This window comes from Arvicola amphibius, chromosome 12, assembly GCF_903992535.2.
Source record: "Arvicola amphibius chromosome 12, mArvAmp1.2, whole genome shotgun sequence".
Lineage (NCBI taxonomy): Eukaryota > Metazoa > Chordata > Mammalia > Rodentia > Cricetidae > Arvicola > Arvicola amphibius.
The window spans coordinates 144,169,705-144,192,221 of NC_052058.2; the positions used below are offsets into that span (position 1 = coordinate 144,169,705).

The 22,517-nt window shown below is 41.5% G+C and overlaps 1 protein-coding gene across 1 annotated transcript in view; it reads right to left on the reverse strand.

The window, feature by feature from the left end:
- Positions 1–22,517, reverse strand: part of Mctp2 (multiple C2 and transmembrane domain containing 2) — a 158,401-nt gene that overhangs the window by 4,907 nt on the left and 130,977 nt on the right. The window contains exons 16-18 of the mRNA XM_038313422.1: positions 16,103–16,212; positions 8,823–8,932; positions 1,904–2,001 (exon numbers count right to left, since the gene is read on the reverse strand). Of these exons, the coding sequence (XP_038169350.1) occupies positions 1,904–2,001; positions 8,823–8,932; positions 16,103–16,212 (318 nt within the window). The remainder of the gene's footprint in view (positions 1–1,903; positions 2,002–8,822; positions 8,933–16,102; positions 16,213–22,517) is intronic.

Here is a 22,517-nt window from a genome sequence, read left to right on the forward strand (position 1 = left end):
TCTTGGTCTTGCTCATACCAGCTTCTTCCAACCGAAAATAACCTAATAACTGCTTCTTGGAATTGCTGATCATATGTTAAGATACGACAGCTTACTGAGTATTAGTCCTATCAAAGCACTACAACGATGGGGGAATATTCAGGCTCTTACAGTCATTAATTTTACCTAAGAGGGGACAGAAAAATATTGAAATGGATGATATGCCCCAAACTTCTGTAGAGTGTAATGACTGGAACATCTGTGATAAACATGAGCCCTTGGGGAGTCCCCAGAGGCACACTGTCATTGCCATTAAAAGGCACCAAGGGTGGGGACAGGGGCACTCATACTAATGCATGGAGGACTCTCTTTCAAATTGTTATCATCCGTATCTCTCTGTAAATACACCAAGTATGCCTGGGTGAACACTCCAAGGGCTGTTGCCAGGACCTTGGAGAGATGGAATTGATGGGGAATGTCTATTCACAGATGCTGTAGGAACTCACACACTGTAACCCAAGTGATGGCACATTGCAAGCATAGTGTTTTCAGGTGTAGCTCCGGTGGGCTGGGGTAGAATGCATTTATGTTACTGGACACCTGTGCTCCCTACTTTTAGCATTTCTGCCAAATTCCCCAAGGATGTTATACCTATACTTACATTAGCCTACGCTTTGCCACAACCAGATAAACAAAAAGACAAATATATCCTTCCCATCTTGTGTTTTGTGAAAGCCCCCCAGGATAATGGAAGATACTAGAACTGTCGATCTTAAATGCAGAACAAACAAAGGCCAGGTTATTATTTCTCAATTATGCAATGTAAAGCTAGAGAGTAAATATATCTGCAGAACTGATTTGAACAGGTTTATGTCATGAAGTAAAGTTTTTTCTGTTGTTGTTTTGTTCATTGTCTTTGGTATTTTAAAGCACCACGGAGTCCATTTTCATCTGTAAAATGTGGATGAAGCGGGGAGGGCCCCTTGAGACCTCCAGCCCCATGTGTCTCTAATCCACCTGAAGACACTGGGAAAGCAATTACGCTACATTGGCTCCAAGATGAAAATCGATACTCGAATTGGGGTTCTCCCAGAAAATAAAAGGCTGTGCCTTTGATCATCTTGATGATGCTTCATACCACGCTATCCCCCTTTACCTATTCAGTGGTCACTCTTCTCCATTAGTGGAAATGACAGCCTGCCTGCCTTCCTCTGGCTTTGATGCAGGCAAGTTTGCAGGGCCCTGGATGGGGCCGCCATTCTTGGGGCCTTTCTTTCACCGTTGCCTTTGTTAATCCCTGTGCATCCACAAAATTGGGACGCTGCTGGACTAAGTGAGCATTACCTGTGAATAATACTTGCAATTGATCTCCAATTTGATTTCCCCCCACCACTTTTTCTGTGGGTATCAGCGTAAGGAGGGCCTTTGCCCTCAGCATTCCTCAGTCTTTAGAGGAAAGAGGATAGAGGGCAGGCTGAAGAGATAATTGGGGCAAGAAAGGAATAAAGAGAATAATCCTCTTGTCTCCTCTTTCCCTGAAAATGCCCGCCATCTGGAGAGCTAAGAAAATAAACAGTGTCTCTCAGCACTGGATCTCCGGCACCTCCTCTGAGCTCATCACAGTCTCTTCAGGGAGGCGAGCAATCAAAAGGGGACCAGTGCTGCAGCCTATAGCTACTCAGTATGAGTTCCAGATTCCTTCCTAAGTAGCTCTTTTGCGGGATAATTTCCCCCAGTCGTCATATCCTTTGGACGAAGGGCTGCCTCTTCTCCCCCACCACCTCCCAGGAAGAATGCTTTAGGGATTTTCTGAGTCCTCATTTCAGTTACTCACACAAGCACAGCCATGTGCCCGTCTAAATCTCTAGGACTGGCAAGAACTCAATGCTGCTGCCCCTGTGGGCGGTGACCAGTCATCACCTACCTTTTGAACGTCTGAGGGCACTCTGGAGAGAAAGTCGAGCAGCTCATTATTGTCGATGGAATAAGGATTTCGAAGCTTCTTAGTAAATTTATTTATGCCTACAAGACAAAAATATGATGTGTTTATCGTTCATATCTACCCATCTATCCATCTATCCAGTTATCCGTCTCCCCATCCATATGTCCATCCTCTCTCTGTCTGTCTGTCTGTCTGTCTGTCTGTCTGTCTGTCTGTCCATCCATCCATCCATCCATCCATCCATCTATATACCCATCTATTTATCTGTCTTTCTGTCTGTCTGTCCATCTGTCCATTCATCTATCTATCTATCTATCTATCTATCTATCTTCTATTTATCTATCTACCCATCTATCTATCTGTCTGTTCATCCGTCCATCTGTCCATTCATCCATCCATTCGTCCATCGTCTGTCTGTCTGTCTATCTGTCCATCCATCCATCCACCCACCATCTATCTATCTATCTATCTATCCATCCATCTATCAATCATCTATTTATTCTCTATCTCTATCTATCTATCTACCATCTATCTTTGAAAACATGCCTGAGTGGGAGAAGGAGAGATATTCACAACTAAAAATCAGTGTGAAAACAATTACTGTCCTTCTAGCTGTACACATGTTGCTGTCACACATCATTCACAAAAACTTTTTCCTGAGCTGATGGAGGGTCGTGCTGTGAAAAGGGGACTCTGTCTTCTTCAGCTGTGAAAATCCCATTATAATCCCAGCAGCAGGACTGCAGAAACATGCACCGAAACGGGGAACCGATTGGCTCTTTTGGTAAGCACCGACTAAAAGCCTCCTCTGCTATGGAGACAGATGTCCCAGATGGGAAGAGGCCTTTACTAGTCAACACAAGTCCCTGCTTGGACACTCTGGACAAAACATAGCTGTGGGGAGAAGAGGGTGGTGGCTTCAGTGGGTAGAAAGAAACTCCAGCAGCGGCTCTCCCTCTACTCCTTTTCCCAGGATCCTCTTTTCTCGCAGAACAGAGCTTGACACGTTGATTGCACGTTGCTGGCAGAAACTGAAAAGTTATTATTGGAAAATTATCGTGCTGTGGAGACTAACTTCATTTACGGACTGCAACGCTGCCACACGTGTTTGTCCAAGCAACTCAGCATGGGGACAGTAGCGATTAAAATGAGCTTCAATGTTCAAGATGCCAAGTGACCATGCAGCCTCTGTCAATCTTTGGCCATGCATATGGAGTTCCTGGGCATGCCCAGAACATGGATTCCTCTGCAGACAGAGATTCCTCCCAACCTTCTTTTGTCTTCTACTCTGCTCCTTGGGGTGTCTCTGCCTTATCCAGATCTCATAAGCTATAGTCTTTTCACCAAATGTCAACCCTTTTTTTTTCATGTTGAGTTTTAGAAGCAGAAAGACTAGGTGGCTTTCTGAAGTTTTGCCACAGGGTGCTTGTTTAACAAGGATCGTATCTGAAGGCCCGCCTGTCCCAGTGATGCTGAATGAATGCTCAGCTTAGTTGTGCTCTGAATGGCTCCTACTCAGAAGCCAAGTTCAACAGTCCCCATCACATAAAAGGTTTGATGTTTCCCTTTGTTCATTAAATATGACTTTGCTTTCATCTAAGGACTAGACTTCCTGCATGGCATTGTACCTGACACAATGACAACCTCCAGTCCTTTCTTTGGGGGGTCAGATTTACATCTGCTTTGCAAATGGGAGCAGGCCATTGTTCATGAGTAAATGGTGGCTTGGTGGTTGGGCTAGGGTAGGATCTCAGTAATGTCCCCCTTTCCTTCAAGTCAAAGCTGCACTCTGCCTTTCTTCCCTGCACCCCCACAGCAAGCTTCGTGTTTGGAACTAAAATTCCCCCCCAGCGTTCCTTTAAACTAAAATACTCTCACTGTGTTATTCTAAAGACATTTAATTGTAGCATGGGCTCTTTGGCAAAAGAAAAACAGACAAGGCAAAGTGATGAAGGGAGACAAAGACGTATTGAGAAAAGATGTATCTTCTATTGTTAATTATATATAGTGTGCGCATCTGGAGCCTTTGCAATGAACAGCAAGGCAGGGATAATATCACAGCCGATCAAAACACTGCATTCTTAGTCACTGGGAAGATTACAAACCTGCACAGCGGCTCAGATGCACCCCGAAAGGCAGAAGAAGTCCACAATGTAGTGAGACTGACTACGTTTGAAAAACTTGGAATAAAAATCACAAGGTATTCAGCTTGCAGGCTTCAGAGGCATAGCTCATTTTCAAGGTATCTTAGGTTTGACAATTTCGGGTATTCTGCTGAATTGTCTATTATGTGAGATCAAGTATGAAGAGGACATCACAGACCTCTTGACCAACTTTACTGGGTAATAGGGCAATAGCAAAGGGACAGGCATCCCTGGCCTCCTGCTCTAGCTTCATAACATGTTAACTACAATTGCAGATATATCACTTAGCCCTCCCGGGTCCAAGATTTCTAACAACGTAATCTTTGTAACAAAATCTTTCCCTCTAGTTTCCAGGGTTGATGACAGAAACCATATTGAGTAATAGAGGCAAGGACATTCTAATCTGCAATTAACCAGCAATAGAGCAGAACTGGAGTTGGGACTGTAGATGCCACTTAGGTAGTATCCCAAGGAGACAGTGACATAAAAGGTCTTTGTGCCACTATGAATCACAGGCACAATTTCGGGAGCACATATCCAAACATGGAAGTTGTATCTTCATCCAGTGAATACTACTCATAATGCTAGATATGTTTTTGTTTCTGTTTCTGTTTGTTTGTTTGTTTGTTTTTCAAGACAGAGTTTCTCAGTGTAGCCCTGGCTGTCCTGGAACTAGCTCTTGTAGACCAGGCTGGCCTCAGACTTACAGAGATCTGCCTATCTCTCTATGGGATTAAAAGCATGTGCTACTACCGCCTCTCTTTTTTCAACTGAAATGACACAGAGAGTTCTCTGTTCTTAATATTGTTATCAAGGGGGAAAAAGAGTCAAATTTTGGGGTGGAACATTTGGTAACAAAATTATTGGTGGGTGGCCCCAGACCATACAACATACAGATCAGTGAATGGCGCTGAGGCCTCCAATAGGGAAAAAGAATTCACTTGGAGAAATTGTGTGCCTGCCTTGCATTTTCGTGACACAGTTGCAACCACATGACATAGAATGTCACTGCCTATGAAATACACCTAAGTACATTGTGCACAGTCCCAACTACACCACTTTGGTTGAGTGTAAGTCAGAGAAGCCACGCTTATACTTTCAAATGCTGAGTTCCTTTCTTGTGATGATGCCAAGTTCTCGAATGGAAATACAAGGTGGGTGGGTCATCATCTCTTCTTACAAGAAACTCAAAACGTCGCATGAAGAGTTTCCATCTACCTTGCAACAACGGAAGTGTCTGAGACCAGAACTGATGGATAATCATGGCAACAACCATGATAAAGAACAGAATCAAAGTAATTAGGGGAAACACCTCATAGGGAACAAAAAGCAGGCCTTAGACTGAATAGTGGAAATTGTGTGACCCTCTGGAAGTGGGTCATATCACACATATCACACCGGTTAGCAAAGTCCCACAGAGACTTCCAGAAATGTGTGTATCTTCCAAGTTAGCAAAGACCGGTAGAAAAGCTTTCTAAGGACAATTTCAGAATTTCTTTGTAACTCACCTTTGGTGAGAATTCCCAAAGTCCTGCTTTCAAAATAAAGAAGTGGTGGGTGCCACAGCAGGTCACTTTTAGAGAACACAACTATGAACATTCAGAGTCAATTGTTCCTATTTCCAACTGTTTCTTACATAGTGTTTACACCCAGATGTCTACACTACACACTACAGAGCCAAAGAACAAGAACAGTGTTTCACCTGTCAAAACCTCATGGTGAATTTTCCGAGTCCAGCAGTATTTCCCAGGAGAGTTCTGAAGTTAAGCTGTTTTCATAGGTTTATGTCAAATCATGTCTGTGCTTGAAATGCATTTACAAAGTATTTACTGTATAAAATGTGAAATCTAGTGCATAAAATTTGGTCAATTTTTTCAAAGGGATGAAGCCATCAATTAGTGTTTGATAATAATTCATCTGGCTTAGCAATCAACAAAAACCTTAAGAATAAGACATTGAAACCTTAAAAAAGTTGGAAGGAGCAATGAATGTTTTAGGCATATGTGTGTGTTGTGTGTGTGTTGTGTCTGTGTGTAATTTTTTCTAAGTGTCAAGGTGTGAGTCTACAAAGGATGTAATCATTTAAAGGAAGAGTATTCTCTGAGCTTATGCTAACTAATAACTAATAACTAACTTGAGGAAGGAGAGGTTATAATAGAACTGCAGAGTATATTTCAAAATGCAATGTGTGTTTTTCATAAGGAGAGGAGGCAAGCAACTATGTATTGATGTTTAAGCCTTGGAGTCCATTACCAATTAGTAAATTCATCAATAAATTATCAACTATTGTCTATCATGTAAAACTAAGCAACCAAAATAAAAGACTAGAAAGGTTTGTTTGGGGCAATAAGAGCAGAAAGAATTCCATGCTGTTTAACAATATCAGCCCCAAACTGACAGCCAGGTAGAGAAATCTTTTATTAAGTTTATGCAAAGAGATGTTAGAAAGCTGCTAAGATACGAGAAGATAAAATCAGAAGTCAAAGTGATTTGGAAAAATAGAGGCACCAATTGCCAAAATCGACAATCAGAAGACAAAACAGAACCATGTAGTCTCTTCATATCTGAACTCCCTCCACAGCCCTGAATTAGAGAGCCAGGGATCAAAAATATTAGCAAAAAAAATGTCTGTCCTAGAACCAAGGCTGGTTTTTCCTCTGCCAGTCCCTAAAATTAGAGTATGACAATTATTTACCATATTTTATATAGTATTATATATTAGTAATCCAGGTGATTACTAAGGTTTTAAAAGACAGGGGAGAACAAACATAGATTAGAGGCAAATACTGTGTCAGTATACATGGAACTTAAACATCTAGAGATGAGGGTATTCACAGGATTCATGCAAGCCATGTCTTGAGGAAATACAGGAAAGGCTGTATCAGCCTTAATTGTCGAACAAAAGGTGCATAGAAGAATAATCAACTATGCATAACGTTTAACAGCTGACCATGGCATGCAACTTAATGTGAACGAGACAACAGCCAAAGGCTTATCATTATCAGTCTCTTCTGGTTAGAAGATAACATCTAAGTGCAAACGGTGAATGGAAATTGAATTTGAAAATGAACAATGAAGAAAGAATAAAGTTATGTTTGCTATACAATTCAGCTGTGTTTCAAACTTCACACTTGATCCTCATTATGCCTAATATTTTAAAGTCAAAACTCCCTGAATTAAAGGGAATTAGAATATGTTCTTACCTTGACTGGCTACAATGGAGAGAGCCATCTACTAGATTTCATCTCCTAGGACATGAGGAGAACACGTCCTCCAGAATCAACTAAGTAGGGCTCATGGAGGCTCACAGAGATGGAAGCAGCAATCACACAGCCTGCATGCGTCTGCACTAGGTCCTCTGAATATACATTATGGGGCTGTCTCTGATTCTTTTGCCTGTTTGGGGGACCCTTTTCCTCCTACTGGGCTGCCTCACCCAGCCTTGATGTGAGGGCTTATGCCTAGTCGTATTGTATCTTGTTATGCCAGGTTCAGTATATTACTGGGAGGCCTGTTCTTTTCTTGTGGGATATTGGGACTGGAAATAATTCTGGGGGAGTGTGGAGGTGAGGGAGGCTGGGAGAAGTGGAGGGAGGGGAAGCTGTGGTCAGGTTGTATGATATGAGAGAAGAATAAATAAAAAATGTTAAAAAAGAGAAGATTCCATCTTCTAAATAATATAGAGAATGACCATGTTACCCTCTGTACACAAACTCCTTGCTGTTCTGTATTCTTGCGAGTTATTTCCTTTCTTCAATAACTCCTATTTCCTAATGTCCACGCTGGCTTTTCTCATCAGCAGGTTCCCTCCACCCCCATCTTGGTGGAATTGCTTGATGGCACTAGAAAAGGCTGCAGCTTTTATCTCCAGTTCCCGGCTTTCTGCTGTTGCTTACGAGCGAATGCATCCCAGCGGTCTCTCGTCTTCAGGACTTCATTGAATGTCTCGATGCGCTAGATCCCAGGAAATCATGAGGATGGGGGGTGGATTCAGCAACAGGCGTAAGACCAAGACCCCTGGCTTCTCCATCAATGACGCGGGTATGCGCCTAGTAGAGTGTCTTTGTCATCCGAGCAAAGATGTGGAAGTTCACAAATAGGTTTCCATTTGGTCCAGCTGCTTGCTTGACTGTGAAATCTAGTCATGAAATGGATGCCAACCTGACCATTTTTTTTCTTGTTGCTTTCTCCACGTGGCTAAAGTTAACGCAGGCAAGCCAGATCCTCTGCAAACCATACCCACCTCCTCTTTTACCCACTGCGTAGGTAGACACAGATGTCCATCCCTCACCCCACTGCTTCTGGATTTAACTATGAGGTTAGCTTATTTCTTCCCTGCAGTCGAGTGTGTCAGAAGCGGCGAGAAGGTGTCCAGACTCACTTTTACTCTCTATAAAGGGCAAGATGCAGGTGTTTGCCCACCATTTGAACCACTGTGCTTCTGGAAAGTTACTAGGCCACTGCCATATATTATTCAAGAGGATTTACGACAGAGAAGCCTAAAGGGAAATAGGAAGGCTGATCCCAGTTTCATTTGATTGTGATTCTGCACAGAGCTTATAAATATCCACGTCGAGCCCTTATGCAACTGGCCTTTGCGGAAAGGTCCTGGAAGTTTTCATTCCCCAAATGTTTTCCTTAATCTCATGTTTAATTGGTAACAAGAGCACGTTTAACGTTTATGGTCATACTTTCAAAATGAATAATTTGTCCTTACCTGGAACTGCCTGTTAGCAAAAGGATCATGTCAGACTTACCCCAGAGCAGAACGATATACCGCAGAGGAATGAAATATAAAACCACTGTGGCTATGGCCAGAATCACACAGGCCAGCAGGGAAAGGAAGGGCACCGTCCAGTTAAACATGCTGTGGAGAAACCATGTTAGGGTCAGTTTATCGGTTGCCGAAAACTGCCACAGAGTCATCATGTCACGTGTATTTCTGGTATAGCTATAAAATTAGATAAATTTAAAAAGGTTCTTTCAAGCACAAAATATACATACATACATGGATACATGCACACACACACACAAATCTCTCTCTCTCTCTCTCTCTCTCTCTCTCTCTCTCTCTCTCTCTCTCTCTCTGTGTGTGTGTGTGTGTGTGTGTGTGTGTGTCTAATAAATAAAACTTGAAGATAAAATTCTGCTAAACTTGAGAGCATACCCGACCGGGCACCTGTGTGATATTAATGAGGGGACTATCAGAAGATCAATCAGCACTGAACTTGTCAAAAGATCAGCAACATTGGCTTCCTCAAGCCACCAACCTCCAACAAAACCCTTTCTACACTGCACTGTGCCTAACAACGGCATTCCTGGCATCATGGCTTGGTGCCTACGTCTCTTCAAAATGACATCTGAACACCCCAACATTGCGATCCAGGGAATGGAAGTTCACAGCTGATACCAAAGGGCACCTGACTGGTATGTTAGAAGAAGATAAATGAACTAACAAAGGAAATCTGGCATAGCTATGACCATATAAGTCACCGAGATAGTAAAATTGCATTAGTTATAAATAGGTTACTTCTTAATTATTAACAAGATAATTCATAAAATAGCAACTTCAATATGTAAAAAGAAAGAACAGGGAACCAAGGATATAGAAAGCCAAAAGCAACAAAATTCAAAAAGAGTAGTTTCTAATCATAGTAGATTGTTTTGACAGATCTTTAAGTAACTATTAGAGCAAATCCATCAAAAAACAGAGTACATACAAGATATGACCATAGCAATTTGAACTTAGGAATTATAGTGATATAATACACCTAATCTCCTCACTAAACTTCCATGAAAAAAATTATGGAAGTAAGCTATTGTTGGGTCAATATTTTCTGGACATAAAAGTATGAAATGACAATATAGAAACAAAAAGATGTGCAGAAAATGTCCGTAGTAACCTAAATTAAACAACCCACTCCTTGGCCAAGGACCAATCAAGATAAAAATCAGAAAATGGCATTAGCTAAATGAAAATGATTATTGTTATAATCCAAGATGTCTGCCAGGGAATGAAAGCTGTGGTTATAGCAAAGTGTGGAAGATTCCATCTTTACACTAGGAAGAAAGACAGGCAGTGAGTAATGTGATTGGCAAGTGGCAGAGAAATAACCACAAATGAAGAGAGCAAGGAGGAAAAGTAGGCAAAGAAAGAGAAACAGGAAGGAGAGACTCACGAAGGCTAACAAGTGTCCTTCTCGAGACAAACAAAAAGGTATTTGTCAAGGAAGGAAAGAAGGAAAACAACTATCAAGTGTAGTAGAAGGTGCTGGCAGAATTTAGGAACATATAAAAAATAGACCATGCAGGACTAAAATGGCTCAGTAACTAAAAGTGCTTCCTGGGCCACAGAGACCTGAGTTCAAATCCTGGTACCTGTGTAAAAAGCCAGGCATGGCTACATGGGCCTGGAACTCCGAAATGGAGTGAAGACAGACAGAGCCCCTGAGCTTGCTGACCGCCCAGCACAGCAGAAATAACAAGCTTCTGTGTAATGGTAGTCCCTGTTCAAGGCAATCAGGAGTCGAGCCATAGAGTAAGACGCTGGAAATTCTGCTTTGTCCTCTGCATATGACCATCGCCCTACATGTATGTACACACCGCCCACGTTTATGAACACACAAAAAATATAGAAACTAGTAGACTATTCAAATGAAATAAACTAACCTCTATTAGTTACAATTTATAGAAACGTAAGTTATAGAAAAATTACAGCTTACAAAAATATAAATTATAAAAAATATGACTACTATATATATATGGCTATATATATATATCCTGATATATATGACTATATATATCCTGATATATATATATATATATATATATATATATATTCATGATAGATAGATAGATAGATAGATAGATAGATAGATAGATAGATAGCCGGAGATGAGTATTTAATTAAAAACCTTAAGAAAAAATCTCTCCTCTCAGATGCCTCAATAACAAAGTCTCTCTCAGACATGAAGGGAAATGTCAGTTGTCCACCTCCATCAACAACTTCCAGAGATCAGAGGAGACTAAGCACAACTGGGGCTCTCTATTCATGAGGAATTTTGAAGAACAGAAAACTGACTAGCCACAGTATTAATCACAGCTGTAAAATCTTAGGCATGTGTATATCATAAAATCCAGCAATAAAGAGGCCAAAAGTGATACACTCTATCACATAGCACAGAGGGGTTTATTCCAGGGTGGAGAGCTGGGCGTCCCATCTAAAAAAATCAACCATACTACTTCATTACATTAGAAAAAAAAAAAGGAGCAGGCACACGAATCTTCCCCATGACTATGCAGAAAAAAATGTTTGACAAAAGTCAACTCATGCGCATAACAAAACTGAGAGACAAGGAGGCAGCACAGGAATGCTTCTTAATCTTTACAAAAGTTTATAGCAGAAGTCTTCCCTCCGGGGGCGCTGTTAGAAACTTTCAATCTGACGTGGACAAAGCAATCTCCACCAAAGGCATTCTGATCAGTGTTGTAGCCATGAACGATGCCCCAAATCAAACTAAAAGACAGAGACTGTCCTGAGAGGATGACGCGGTTTCTTATATAATAGGCAGATCTAATAGAAAATCCAAAACCCCTCTTAAACAGGAACTGCAGTAAAGAAACCTACCAAGGTTGTTAGAAATGAAGTCAGTGGAGGAAAATGTATTTGATTTCTAAACGCCAGGAAGAAACCGGTAGAAAAATAAAATCTTTCCCTAAAAATACAATTAATAAAGTAAAACAAGCAAACCAAGAACTTGGGAATCAATCTCTGCCACACTCAAGTGTCAAAACTCTAAGATGGAGATTAAGACGATCAGGAAAGTTGGAGGAAACCACCAGTTTGTGTGATCCTAACATTTGTGTGTGCCCATGGAAAGTATGCATTGGGTGTGTATGTCAAAGGCCAGAGTTGGGGTGGGAGTCTCCTACAGCACACCCCAGGGTGAATAACCTTAGTCAGCACAGTTTTCCCATCTTGAAATTAAAACATTTTCATCGACTTGAATAGTTTTCCCAAGTTGGGAGGTCTTCAAATTCTTTTCATGGGAGGGGCAGGGGACGCGAACCTTCTTTACATATTCTGAAAATTTCAAGTCACTTAGCAAAAGTGATTAGGACACCAGCCAGTAAGGTGGGTGCAGATCTGTCCTGTGTTCCCACCCATGCTGTGTTGGAGTGAATTCAGGACAAATTCAATGGTTACTTTTTTTCCTCAGGCTGGGACAAATGAAGCCCTCAGACACCTCCCTCCTCTTTCAGAAACAAAACTACTGGCCACATGGTTCTGTAGATTTTTCTCTTACAGCGTGTCCAACAAGATGACCTCACTTAGCTTGGGCACTGTTCTCATGCCAGCTTGCCAATGTTCTTCTAGGCATTTGCCTTTTAGTTTCTATTCCTTTAGCTTCTCTCAGGGTAAACACAAAATGCGCAACTGCCATTCTGCTGAATTCTCTCTGCTTCCAACTGCATGCAACTTGCTTTCTCAACAACACCACCTAGTGAGAACAGTCCTATTTCAAACAGGGGTGACAGCTACACTCTAGATCAGTGGTTCTCAACCTGTGCGTTGCAACCCTTTGGGGAATGAATGACCATTTCACAGGGGTCGCCTAAGGACCACCAGACAACATAGATATTTACATTATGATTCATAATAGTAACAAAATTATAGTATGAAGTTGCAACGGAAATACTTTCATGGTTGGGGGTCACCACAACATGAGGAACTGCATTAAAGAGTCACAGCATTAGGAAGGTTGAAAACCACTACTCCACACCCTCCACAGAAATGAGTCCCTACCTTATTAGGCTCCCTTAATATTATCAACTCTTTGAAGCTTTGCTTAGATGCTCAAGGACATGGGGTTGGAGTCATCAGTCCACAAAGGAACATTTGGTATTCTCAGCTTTTCAAACTACAACCTGTTCTCTAGGAGAGTGTAATGCTGACCACGAGTTTCGGTGTGCTGTGCACACACATTTGAAGTTGGCATATATTAGAAAACATAATCAGAGAAGATAAAGCAAGAAGGATAAACACTGCTTCTCCCATGTGTAAACAGCGCTGGTGACAATCTTCTAGGCAGCAGCATGGAAGCCTTGCTCTAAGAGTTTCATGTAAAATGCTCCTTGTTGCCACAAGCTGGGTAGAAGTTTCCCGAGTTTGTAAGCACAGAACTACAATAGAATTCCAAGAGCGTGACACACGACATCCCACTTGAATGCCCAGCAGGGACTTTAAGGTCACTGTAATAATGAATAGGCAAAGAATTAATAGGAGTTGAGCCTGATGAGCCTTCCTGTGTTGCAGCTGGGCACAAGAGTGCTCTGTTCGTTGCCTGTAAACACGTTCCGGGCATGGCCACCACAGCTGTGCTAGGCACAGCTGCCCCTCAAAAGCACTGTAGAGATGGGAGCCTGCTTAAATCACTCCGCCCTCTTCTCCCATCAGACGTACTTCCTTTTACATTGTCAGCGGCACAACAGTAACACTTGTGTTCTAGAGATGTCTAAGAATGAGACAGTTGTACCAAACACCATCTTCCTTACCCGGCCGTGCCCCCACTCCACATCCTCTTATCCTCCTGCCTCCCAGTACATTCTTCGCTCTTTTTCGCTCTTGTTTTCAATGACCATTCTTTCCTGTCTACTCAAGCCTTTTGTGATGCGCCTCATCTCCTAGCATCATCAATTTTTTCCTAGCCCTTATACCCTTGTATCCGCTTCCTCTTCCTGTATTTTCTACAACAGCGATTCTCAACCTGTAGTTGTGACCCCCCCCCCCCCAAAGAGCATCAGCAGAGGTATTTACATTATGGTTCACAATGGTAGCAAAACTACAGTTATAAAGTAGTAATGAAAATAATTTTATAGTTGGAGTCAGCCCAGCATGTGGAACTGTGTTAAAGGGTTGCCACATTAGGAAGGCTGAGAACCACTGTTCCACAGTGTTTGGATCTGGATCTACGCACAGGGTGCAGCCCCCACCCACTATTTGCTGAACTGTCTTCTCCCAGTCCATGAGATGGCTTAGTAGCTTCTTCAGTTTTGCCTTCTGGCTCATTCTAAGCCATCTTCGGTGCTCATCAAGCTTCCACCTAGTAGCAAGCCTCACTTTTATCTAGTAAAGATGTACCATTATATTTGGCTATTACCAATTTTCTCCCTTACTGGAAAAAAAAGCAATGCTTGGAGAGCGATATTACTGTATAACAGTAACAGACATGGGTTCAAATCTGAGCTCTGAGGTTTATTAAGCATGATCCTGGATTACAAACTGAATTACTCTCTTCAGGCTGTACTAGCGAGGCTTACGGTGCTCTGCTGGAACTACTCCATTCAGCACTGGGCTAGTCTATAGAACATTCACTGTATAGATGGCTGTGCACAGTGGTCAGCCAGCATGCCACCAGCTGATGCTACCGTTATCTGTACAGCCGCTATGTGCACACTGTCATTCTCAGCAAGATGAGCTAATTATCCACTCTCCTCCTTGTATGCTGCTATTCCATATGCTTTGCTTAAACATTGGCGGAGCTAATCTAAGGCATGATGTGTTAAACATGTGAAACCTCGGGAAATACATCAGCTAAGATGTCAACAGGCATCAGCGCAAATCCTCACATGCTAATCCCTTTCTCTTAAGATATTAGGAATGACAAATACACCGCATAAATTTAATAAAACCCCGTCTATTTGAAAGGGTTTGTTTTTCAAATCTTACTATTCTTAATTATGTGCATGTGTGTGTTTGTATGTGTGTGGTGTGGTTGTAGGTATGTACAAGGGAGTGCAGGTAGGTGATGCACAGAGGCCAGGCATGTCAGAACACCCAGAGCTGGAATTAAAGGCAGTTGTTACCTACCTAGTGTGGGTCCCGGGAATTGAACCTGGCTCCTCTAGAAGAGCTGCAAGGGCTTTAAACCACTGAGCCCTCTCTCCAGACCCTGCACATTGCTTTGGACTTAGTTTTAGGCAAACATGCATTCAGCTAGATACACGGCTTATGCTTGCAATTGCAGTACTCTGTAGGCTGAGGCAGGAGAGCTGCTGTGAGTAACGGGCTCACTTGGACTGCATAGTCACATCTGGCTAACCTGAATTACATAGTAAGTTCCAGTTCCTCCAGTGCTACAGAGAGAGGATGTGTCAACAAAGCAACAAGAACAGGAAAAACTACTGTGCTAATAGTAAAATGAATGGCTTTGAACTTCTAACTGCAAACAAACAGAATTCAAGTCACTCCACCTATGATACTACTAGCTGTGTACCATTTTTGGAGAAGTAAGGAAATTTATTCTAATGTTTACTGGATTCCGGGATTCAGATTTAAAAACCCTTCAGAGCATATTTGCTCCTGTCTGATTTCTGAATAAGTTGAAATGGGCATTGTTAATAGCTGTGCTCACAGAGACAGAGGCAGAACACACACGGACTGCACAGATCTGCATCAGATTCTTGGCATATATATTATGGCTTTCTGTTTAATGTTTTCTCAGGATTTCTGAGTGTGCAAATGAGTTGATCTCAAATTCTTGTGTCTTCTCTTGGGATCTTTTCCTCCCGTTGGTTCATTCTTTCCTGTTGGTTCAATGTGATAGCTTCTGTTTTATCTTAGTCTATTTTAGTTTATCATATTTTGTTGTTATCTCTCAGAAGCCTGTTCATTACAAAGGAGAGAAAGAAAGGGCACACATCCAGGTGGGAGTACAGATGGGGAGAAAATGGGAGAAGCAGAGCAAGAAGAAGCTGCAGTCAGGATACATTATGTGAGAAAGGATTATTTTCAGTAACAGGGAAAAATAGTTGTGCTCAGACAATAGTGTAAACTGAGCCATTTCTTCACCTCAGTTCTGAAGTACCTTGCGTCCGAGAAGCTGCCAAGCCCAAAGGACAAGGCAGACAAAGTCACACCAGTGTGTGTGATGTTATTACTTTCCACATCACTTACAGGATCCCGTGCCCTCCCTCCCGTACTGTCCTGTGGGTGCCAGATCTAGCTTATACACCACCGCGCATGTGCGGAGCTTACTTCTTAATCCTTTCTCCAAAGGAAGCGACTTCCTCCAAGATGTTCTGGACAGTGGAAACAATATCCTGTACCATATAGATTCTCTCAATTAATCCCTTTTTCTCAGATTCCTAGGAAACACAAAAAGCAAGATGTATATTAGCTACTTAAAAAACAAAACAAAGGAGTTATTTATAGAGAACAGCCACAGTTTTCAAAACTGATTATTGGTTCCAAGATATAAGGGCCAGTTAGTTCCCTCTTTTAGTGACTCCCACTCCCACTGTGAGCTCCAGCCAGCTCTTAGGATCCAGAGATAACAAGAGAGAGTCGCTGGGACCAGAGACTTCAGGTCCCTGCAGAGAATTCTACAATCCCTTTAGCATGGCCAGCTGGTGTCCCCTCTGTCCTTTGGGTATCTAAGGTACACCAAAGCCCTCCTCGATGACAGTGTTGCAGACATGCACCACAGTAAGAGAGGCCCCTTTGGAGGGACACACCATGCATTTCTGAGACCTGTGACTGCTTATGCAAACTCTTGCATTTTAACCATGTTTCTATCACACAGGCAGATTTCTGGAAAACTTCTGTTGTCCTTGGGCAACTGTGTCAGAAACAGAGCAATGTTGGAGACCTGTTATAGACAGCTGGACTGCACAGGCCTATTGTCACAGCTGTCCTGTGATTTCTTCATGAAGTTGGAAGACTACATAAGCTTATCTTCCTCAGTTTTTAATTCTTTATGCAAAATGGAATTCTGTTGTCTGACTGTCACCTCTAACTTGTATTTGGAAGATCTTTGATATATTTTATACTAGGCTCAGAAGCTCTAACACCATAAATACAATTTAATGATCACTCAAATGCCCAAGGAAGAGAATTCCTACATTGATATTTGTACACTATTTCTTCCCTTCTTCCCTACTATAGTCTGTCTCTGCCACAATGGAACCGCCTCTTACAGTTGCTATATACAGCAGGATCTTAGAAAAACTCCTTTCATTGAGGAATGTTCACTCGGGTTAGGGGCTATGATAAACCACCATGTAGGGCGATCAGTAGGGGAACACCTCCTAGGATATTCTCTATGCTACAAAGAAAGGAATAGAAAGAAAGAAAAAGAAAGAAAGAAAGAAAGAAAGGAAAGAAAGAAAGGAAAGAAAGGGAAGGAAGAAAGAAAGAAGGGAAAAGAAGGGAGGGAGGGAGGGAGGGAGGGCAGAGACAGAAAGAGAGAGAGAGAAAGCAAGAAAGAAAGAAAGAAAGAAAAGAAAGAAAGAAAGAAAGAAAGAAAGACACACTCATTTTCATCTTCCATTTCTGCCTCATTTAAATGAGGCCATGAACAGAATGAGGAAGCAAGTACCCCGTGTGACTGTTGCAGGGAAATACACCAATAGGGCAGGTGTGTGCAATCCACTCACTTTTTACAGTAGCTCCTACCCCACCATTTGGTGCAGAAGGAAACCTAGAGGTTGTTGTTTCTTCCTGCAGTGGAAACTTTGCAGGACAGTTTCACTCTCAACATTAATTTGGGCTCTTTTCCCACTTACTTATCATTCGTTAAGCAGTTTGTGCTAAAAGCCAGACCTGCTGCTAAGGCAACCTCATTCATACTCAGAAACCCACAATGGCCTCAGAATAGGCACAATAGTCAAAACCCATCTCTGTCTGTGGCAGAAGACCCAAGTTTACAAAGGAACACTTCAAGGCTCTGGAGACTTTACCCAAAGGGCAAAGGAGCTTCCCCTTGCAGCAGAATTGACTTCAGGACCAAACAGTTTCTTGCAAAATGATTCCAATTTCCGTGTGGCTCAATTTCCTAAGAAACGTCCCATTTTTATTGCTTAATTTTTTTTTTCCTCACTACAAAACAACCAAAATGTAAGGTTCTGTTTAGGAAGAAAGTGTTAATTAGCACACCAAACTAATGAAGGATTGTGACAGTACCCTTTCAGTTTTCAAATGAATTTGACGTGTTGCTGTGAGTATTCGCTATCCGTGGATAAGACTCAGACTGTGCATATTGTTTTATGAGTCAGAGTAATCAAAATCCTGCATTTTCATTTTGATTATAGTAACCAAATTATGAAATGATTTCATTTTATTTTCATAATGTGTAGTTTCAAAGCAAAAGTATATAGTATGTATACATTAAAAGGAAAACAGTCTTCATGTTGATTATGTATTTCAAAATGACCCATGAAGAATGGTCATTAACAGTCCAACCTCTCAAATACACTCAATAAATACACTTTATCTGTGGCTCTACTTTCATCTTCTATCACCAAAGGATACACATTCTAAGAGGTTTCATTTTCTCATTTCCAAGATCCATAAAGGTGTTCTTAGCTACCTTCAGAGGTGACCTTCACGGCCATTAAATTGACATCTTAATTGACAGCACTGGCGATAAAATTGAAGCTTTCTTCACAAGCACTTAGGTACCCTGAAGACTCACAAGCATGACAGATGGAACACAGTCTCAGTTCTGTACCATAATATCAAATTTATACACCCAGGGTATATTTCATACCCATTACTATGAACGTTGTCTCTTAAGTATTTGTAAAGGCAGTGGCTCCTATGAGACATTTGCTTATCTGACTATTTCATAGAATTTGTTCTGAACGAACAATAGATTCACTATTTCCCCCATTTCTAGATATATTTTATGTTCAAATATTTTTTATCATAATTTGAATTAAAGTATGGTTACCAAGTACTTGACTGATCTCTCTCCTCCATGGTGTAATATAGCCAGAAAGCCCCACCAAAGGTATCAGTCTTTCCTGTTACCAGGATTGTAAACAACACAGGCCTTTCTATAAAGAACATATCATAGCCCTGGATATTTTGTTATAACAATACCAAGCAGTCTAAAATATACCCAGCATATCAACAACTACCTTTAGAAATATATTATCACACCCTGTCTATTTATTAACTATATACCTCTGTATCATTCTTATTTAAATACCAAAGTGCATTATCCAAGTTTTTTAAAGTGCAGAATAGCTCAACATAATAGGTGAAATAAAATCTCCTATTCCTGTATTCAAGCTATTTTTCCAACATCTTATCAATGGCGTGGATTAAATTCTTAATATATATTCAACATATATTTACTCTATAACTTCTTAGTCCTCCCGCTAACCATTCTGAATAGGCAGTTTGGGGTATTTTATGTATTTGATAGCCCTGGTGACAGTTGTGGCATGGTGGGCTGGCATAACAAGTAAACAATGAGGCAGAGGAATGGGGTAGGTTTCCACCAGTCCCTGAGACAAAAGGGAAGTGGCCTTTTTGTTCTTCCAGTGACCATTCACAGCCTTTCCTCAAGGGATAATTAGTTATAGCCCCTGGAAAGAGTCAGGGAAGGATAATTTCTGCTTTTCTTCTAGGTTTAACCTACTGTTTGTCTTTGAGAAGTTTACTACCCAAACACACATTTTAAAGGATACTAGTGATGGCTTTTGAAAAAAATCTAAAATAACGTAAGCAACTTGCTCCAGATTGTTTTAATGTAAATATTAATTACAACGTTTAGCTCTAAAATGGAGGCTATTAATGAATGGAAGCTTTTTGGGAAAACAGGAACATGTGATATATTGTTTTCCTCTGAAATTTATTGGTATAGAAAGGGATTAGTTCTTCCCATTCACTGATATGGGGGTGCATGTCTTCATGCATTCCCATACCCTCTAAAGAATCCCTGCACAAGGCGTTTGATGTTCATATATGACACAAGATATGTCCATCTGAAGGAGGCGTCCTCAGAGTTAGGGCCAAGGACACCTTCTGTTCTCTGAATGGCTCTGGTGGCCTTTTGAAATGTTCCTCTGCGTTGATCAAGGCATACTAGCCTCTACCCTACAGAAAGGTGGTATGTGTATTTTCATAGTTATATATGTGATTAGCATCATCCACACCCTCCAATTGTGCTGTTTCCTGGTGGAACTTATTATATCAGCAGATAAGACCAGCTTACTCTATCTGCCTACATTCTCAGGATCCACGAGATTGAAGCAGGGACTTTTCAGGGCTATGATGCTTTCTTGGTGGAGAAATGGGTGGATCCAGGGAAAGGGCAGGGCCTTGGGTGCGCAATAATGTCAATAATGTCAAAGACCTTGGAAACAGACAAGCGCACAAACATCAAGCAAAGTTCTAGGCATCATAAATGCACAAAAATGAAAAGTCCAATTCAAATTCCATGGGATTAGAGAAGCACTGCCTGCTGCCTGTCTGTTTACATCATGCCGTGTTTCCACCCTTTAGTTATCCAGTTACACACCTACTCATTTCCTGCAAGTCTGAAGCTATCTTCAGAGTCACTAATCTGCCAATGTCGCACAACTACCAGCACTAGCCCTACTTCCTGGAGATAGTAAGAAATTTGTTTACAAACAGGTGCCAGTGGACTTAAACCAGGGCTGGCAACTGCTAAGAACGTGTTACTCCACAGAAGAAGTGTCATATGTTTTGGGTGGCTTTTCTTTTTTAAATAAAATCATTTATTTATTCATTCATTCATTCATTCATTCGTCCTACATTCCAGCTGCTGTTTCCCCTCCCTCCTATATTCCCAGTTCCCTCCCTGCAAAGCCCCTTCTGGTCCCATTCAATACACTACTCCATTTTTGTTTTGGAAAGATCAGGTGTCCCATGAGTATCGACAAAACACGGCATATCAAACTGAAAAGACTAAGCACCTCCCCATGTATTAAGGCTGGGCAAGGCAACCCAGTGTGAGTAGGGTCCCAAAAGCCAGTAAAAGAGTCAGAAGCAACCCTTGTTCCCACTGTCAGGAGTTCCACAAAAGGACCAAGCTACACAACTGTCACATATATGCAAGTGACCTCTTTTAAAAGTATCTATTTATCTGATATTTGTTCTTTCTGCCACTTGCTCTCTCTGCGCCTATAGATTGCTGTTCCCTCTACTTTCCATACAATACATCATTCTGAGAAACTGGCTCTTGCTAAGTCTGCCTTTCTTGCATTTCCCCTGGGATTTTCTTGGGCAGCTTTAAGGAGAATGCATATGATTTGATGCCATTTGAAAATATTATGGGGAAATTTTCATTCCATTTTCATCTAAGAAGCTGATAGGTTATCAATGACTTTTAGATCAGTAGATGAAAATTTAGATAAAATGTAAAATAACGCTCCTAAGACATATGAACTCAATAGACCTTCACAGTCTGGAAACCCACTAACCTTTATAGTAGCCAACATTTTGACGACTTGCTACGCTGAAAATTATGTCCAATAAGGTATATCAATTTTACGGCTTGAGAAGTAACATCTATCTATATAACAGTGCACACAAAACCTTTAGTATTATTTGGATTTTGGGAAAACAAAGGTGTTTATTTGAATAACCATCTATGGAGTTGGGGAGAAGTAGGAGCTTTTCTGGTCCTGCCATGGTTGATTTTTGCCGTACATTAACTCACTTGGATTGCTAAGACAGAATGCATGAGCTGAGTGATTTGTATAGCAAACAGGCTATTTGGCTCACAGTTCCATGGCTGGAAGATTCTAATAGCATGGTACCAGCATTCTGGTGAGCTTCCTCTGGTAGTATCACAACATTACAGAGACACAGAAAAGGGAATGGACATTTGCAAAAGGGGCCAAGCATGCAGGGTGCTCTCACTTTGTAATAATCCCTTTCAGGGACAAACGTTTCATTCTGCAAGACCAGCACTAAGCTTCTCCTTTGGTCTGGTGCCTGACATAGTTACAGCTCATTAGTTTTGCTTCTACTCCAGCTGCTAAGGACCAGAACCCGAACCCCAAGGAGTTAGAGATTCACTACAGCGGTGAACACGATGACATTTACCACAGAGTCTTGGTTGCGGTTCTGAAAACTGAAACTCACATCAGCGCGGCCATGACTGCAGTGAGAGGCAGGGCTCAGAAGTCTTAGCTGTTTTTCTACGGCTGTGACAAAACACCATGACTGAAAACAGCTTGAAGAAGAAAGGGCATATATATGTCTTACAGGTTATAGTCCGTCACATTGAAAAGCCAGGGCAGGAACTCAAGGCCGGAATGGAAGCAGACACCATTGAAGGACACTGCTTATGACTCAGTCAACCTGCTTCCTTATACATCTGAGGACTAACACCCAAGAATGGCACCACCTACAGTGGGCTGGCTCCTCCCACAACAACCATTCATCAGAAAGTGCCCCACAACCTTGTCTACAGACCAGTCTTATGGGCTTATCGTCTCAATTAAGATCTCCTTTCCCCAGATAAGCCTCATTTGCATAATGTTGACAAAAACCAACCTGGAAAGAAACTTTATCACATATGTAAATTGCCTAAAACAGTAATTAACAAGAACCCCTTCCCTTCTATAGGCAAAAAGACAAAAGATGAACAGCCTTTTGTCTAGCTTGGAGAATACTGGGGTGGAATTAGATT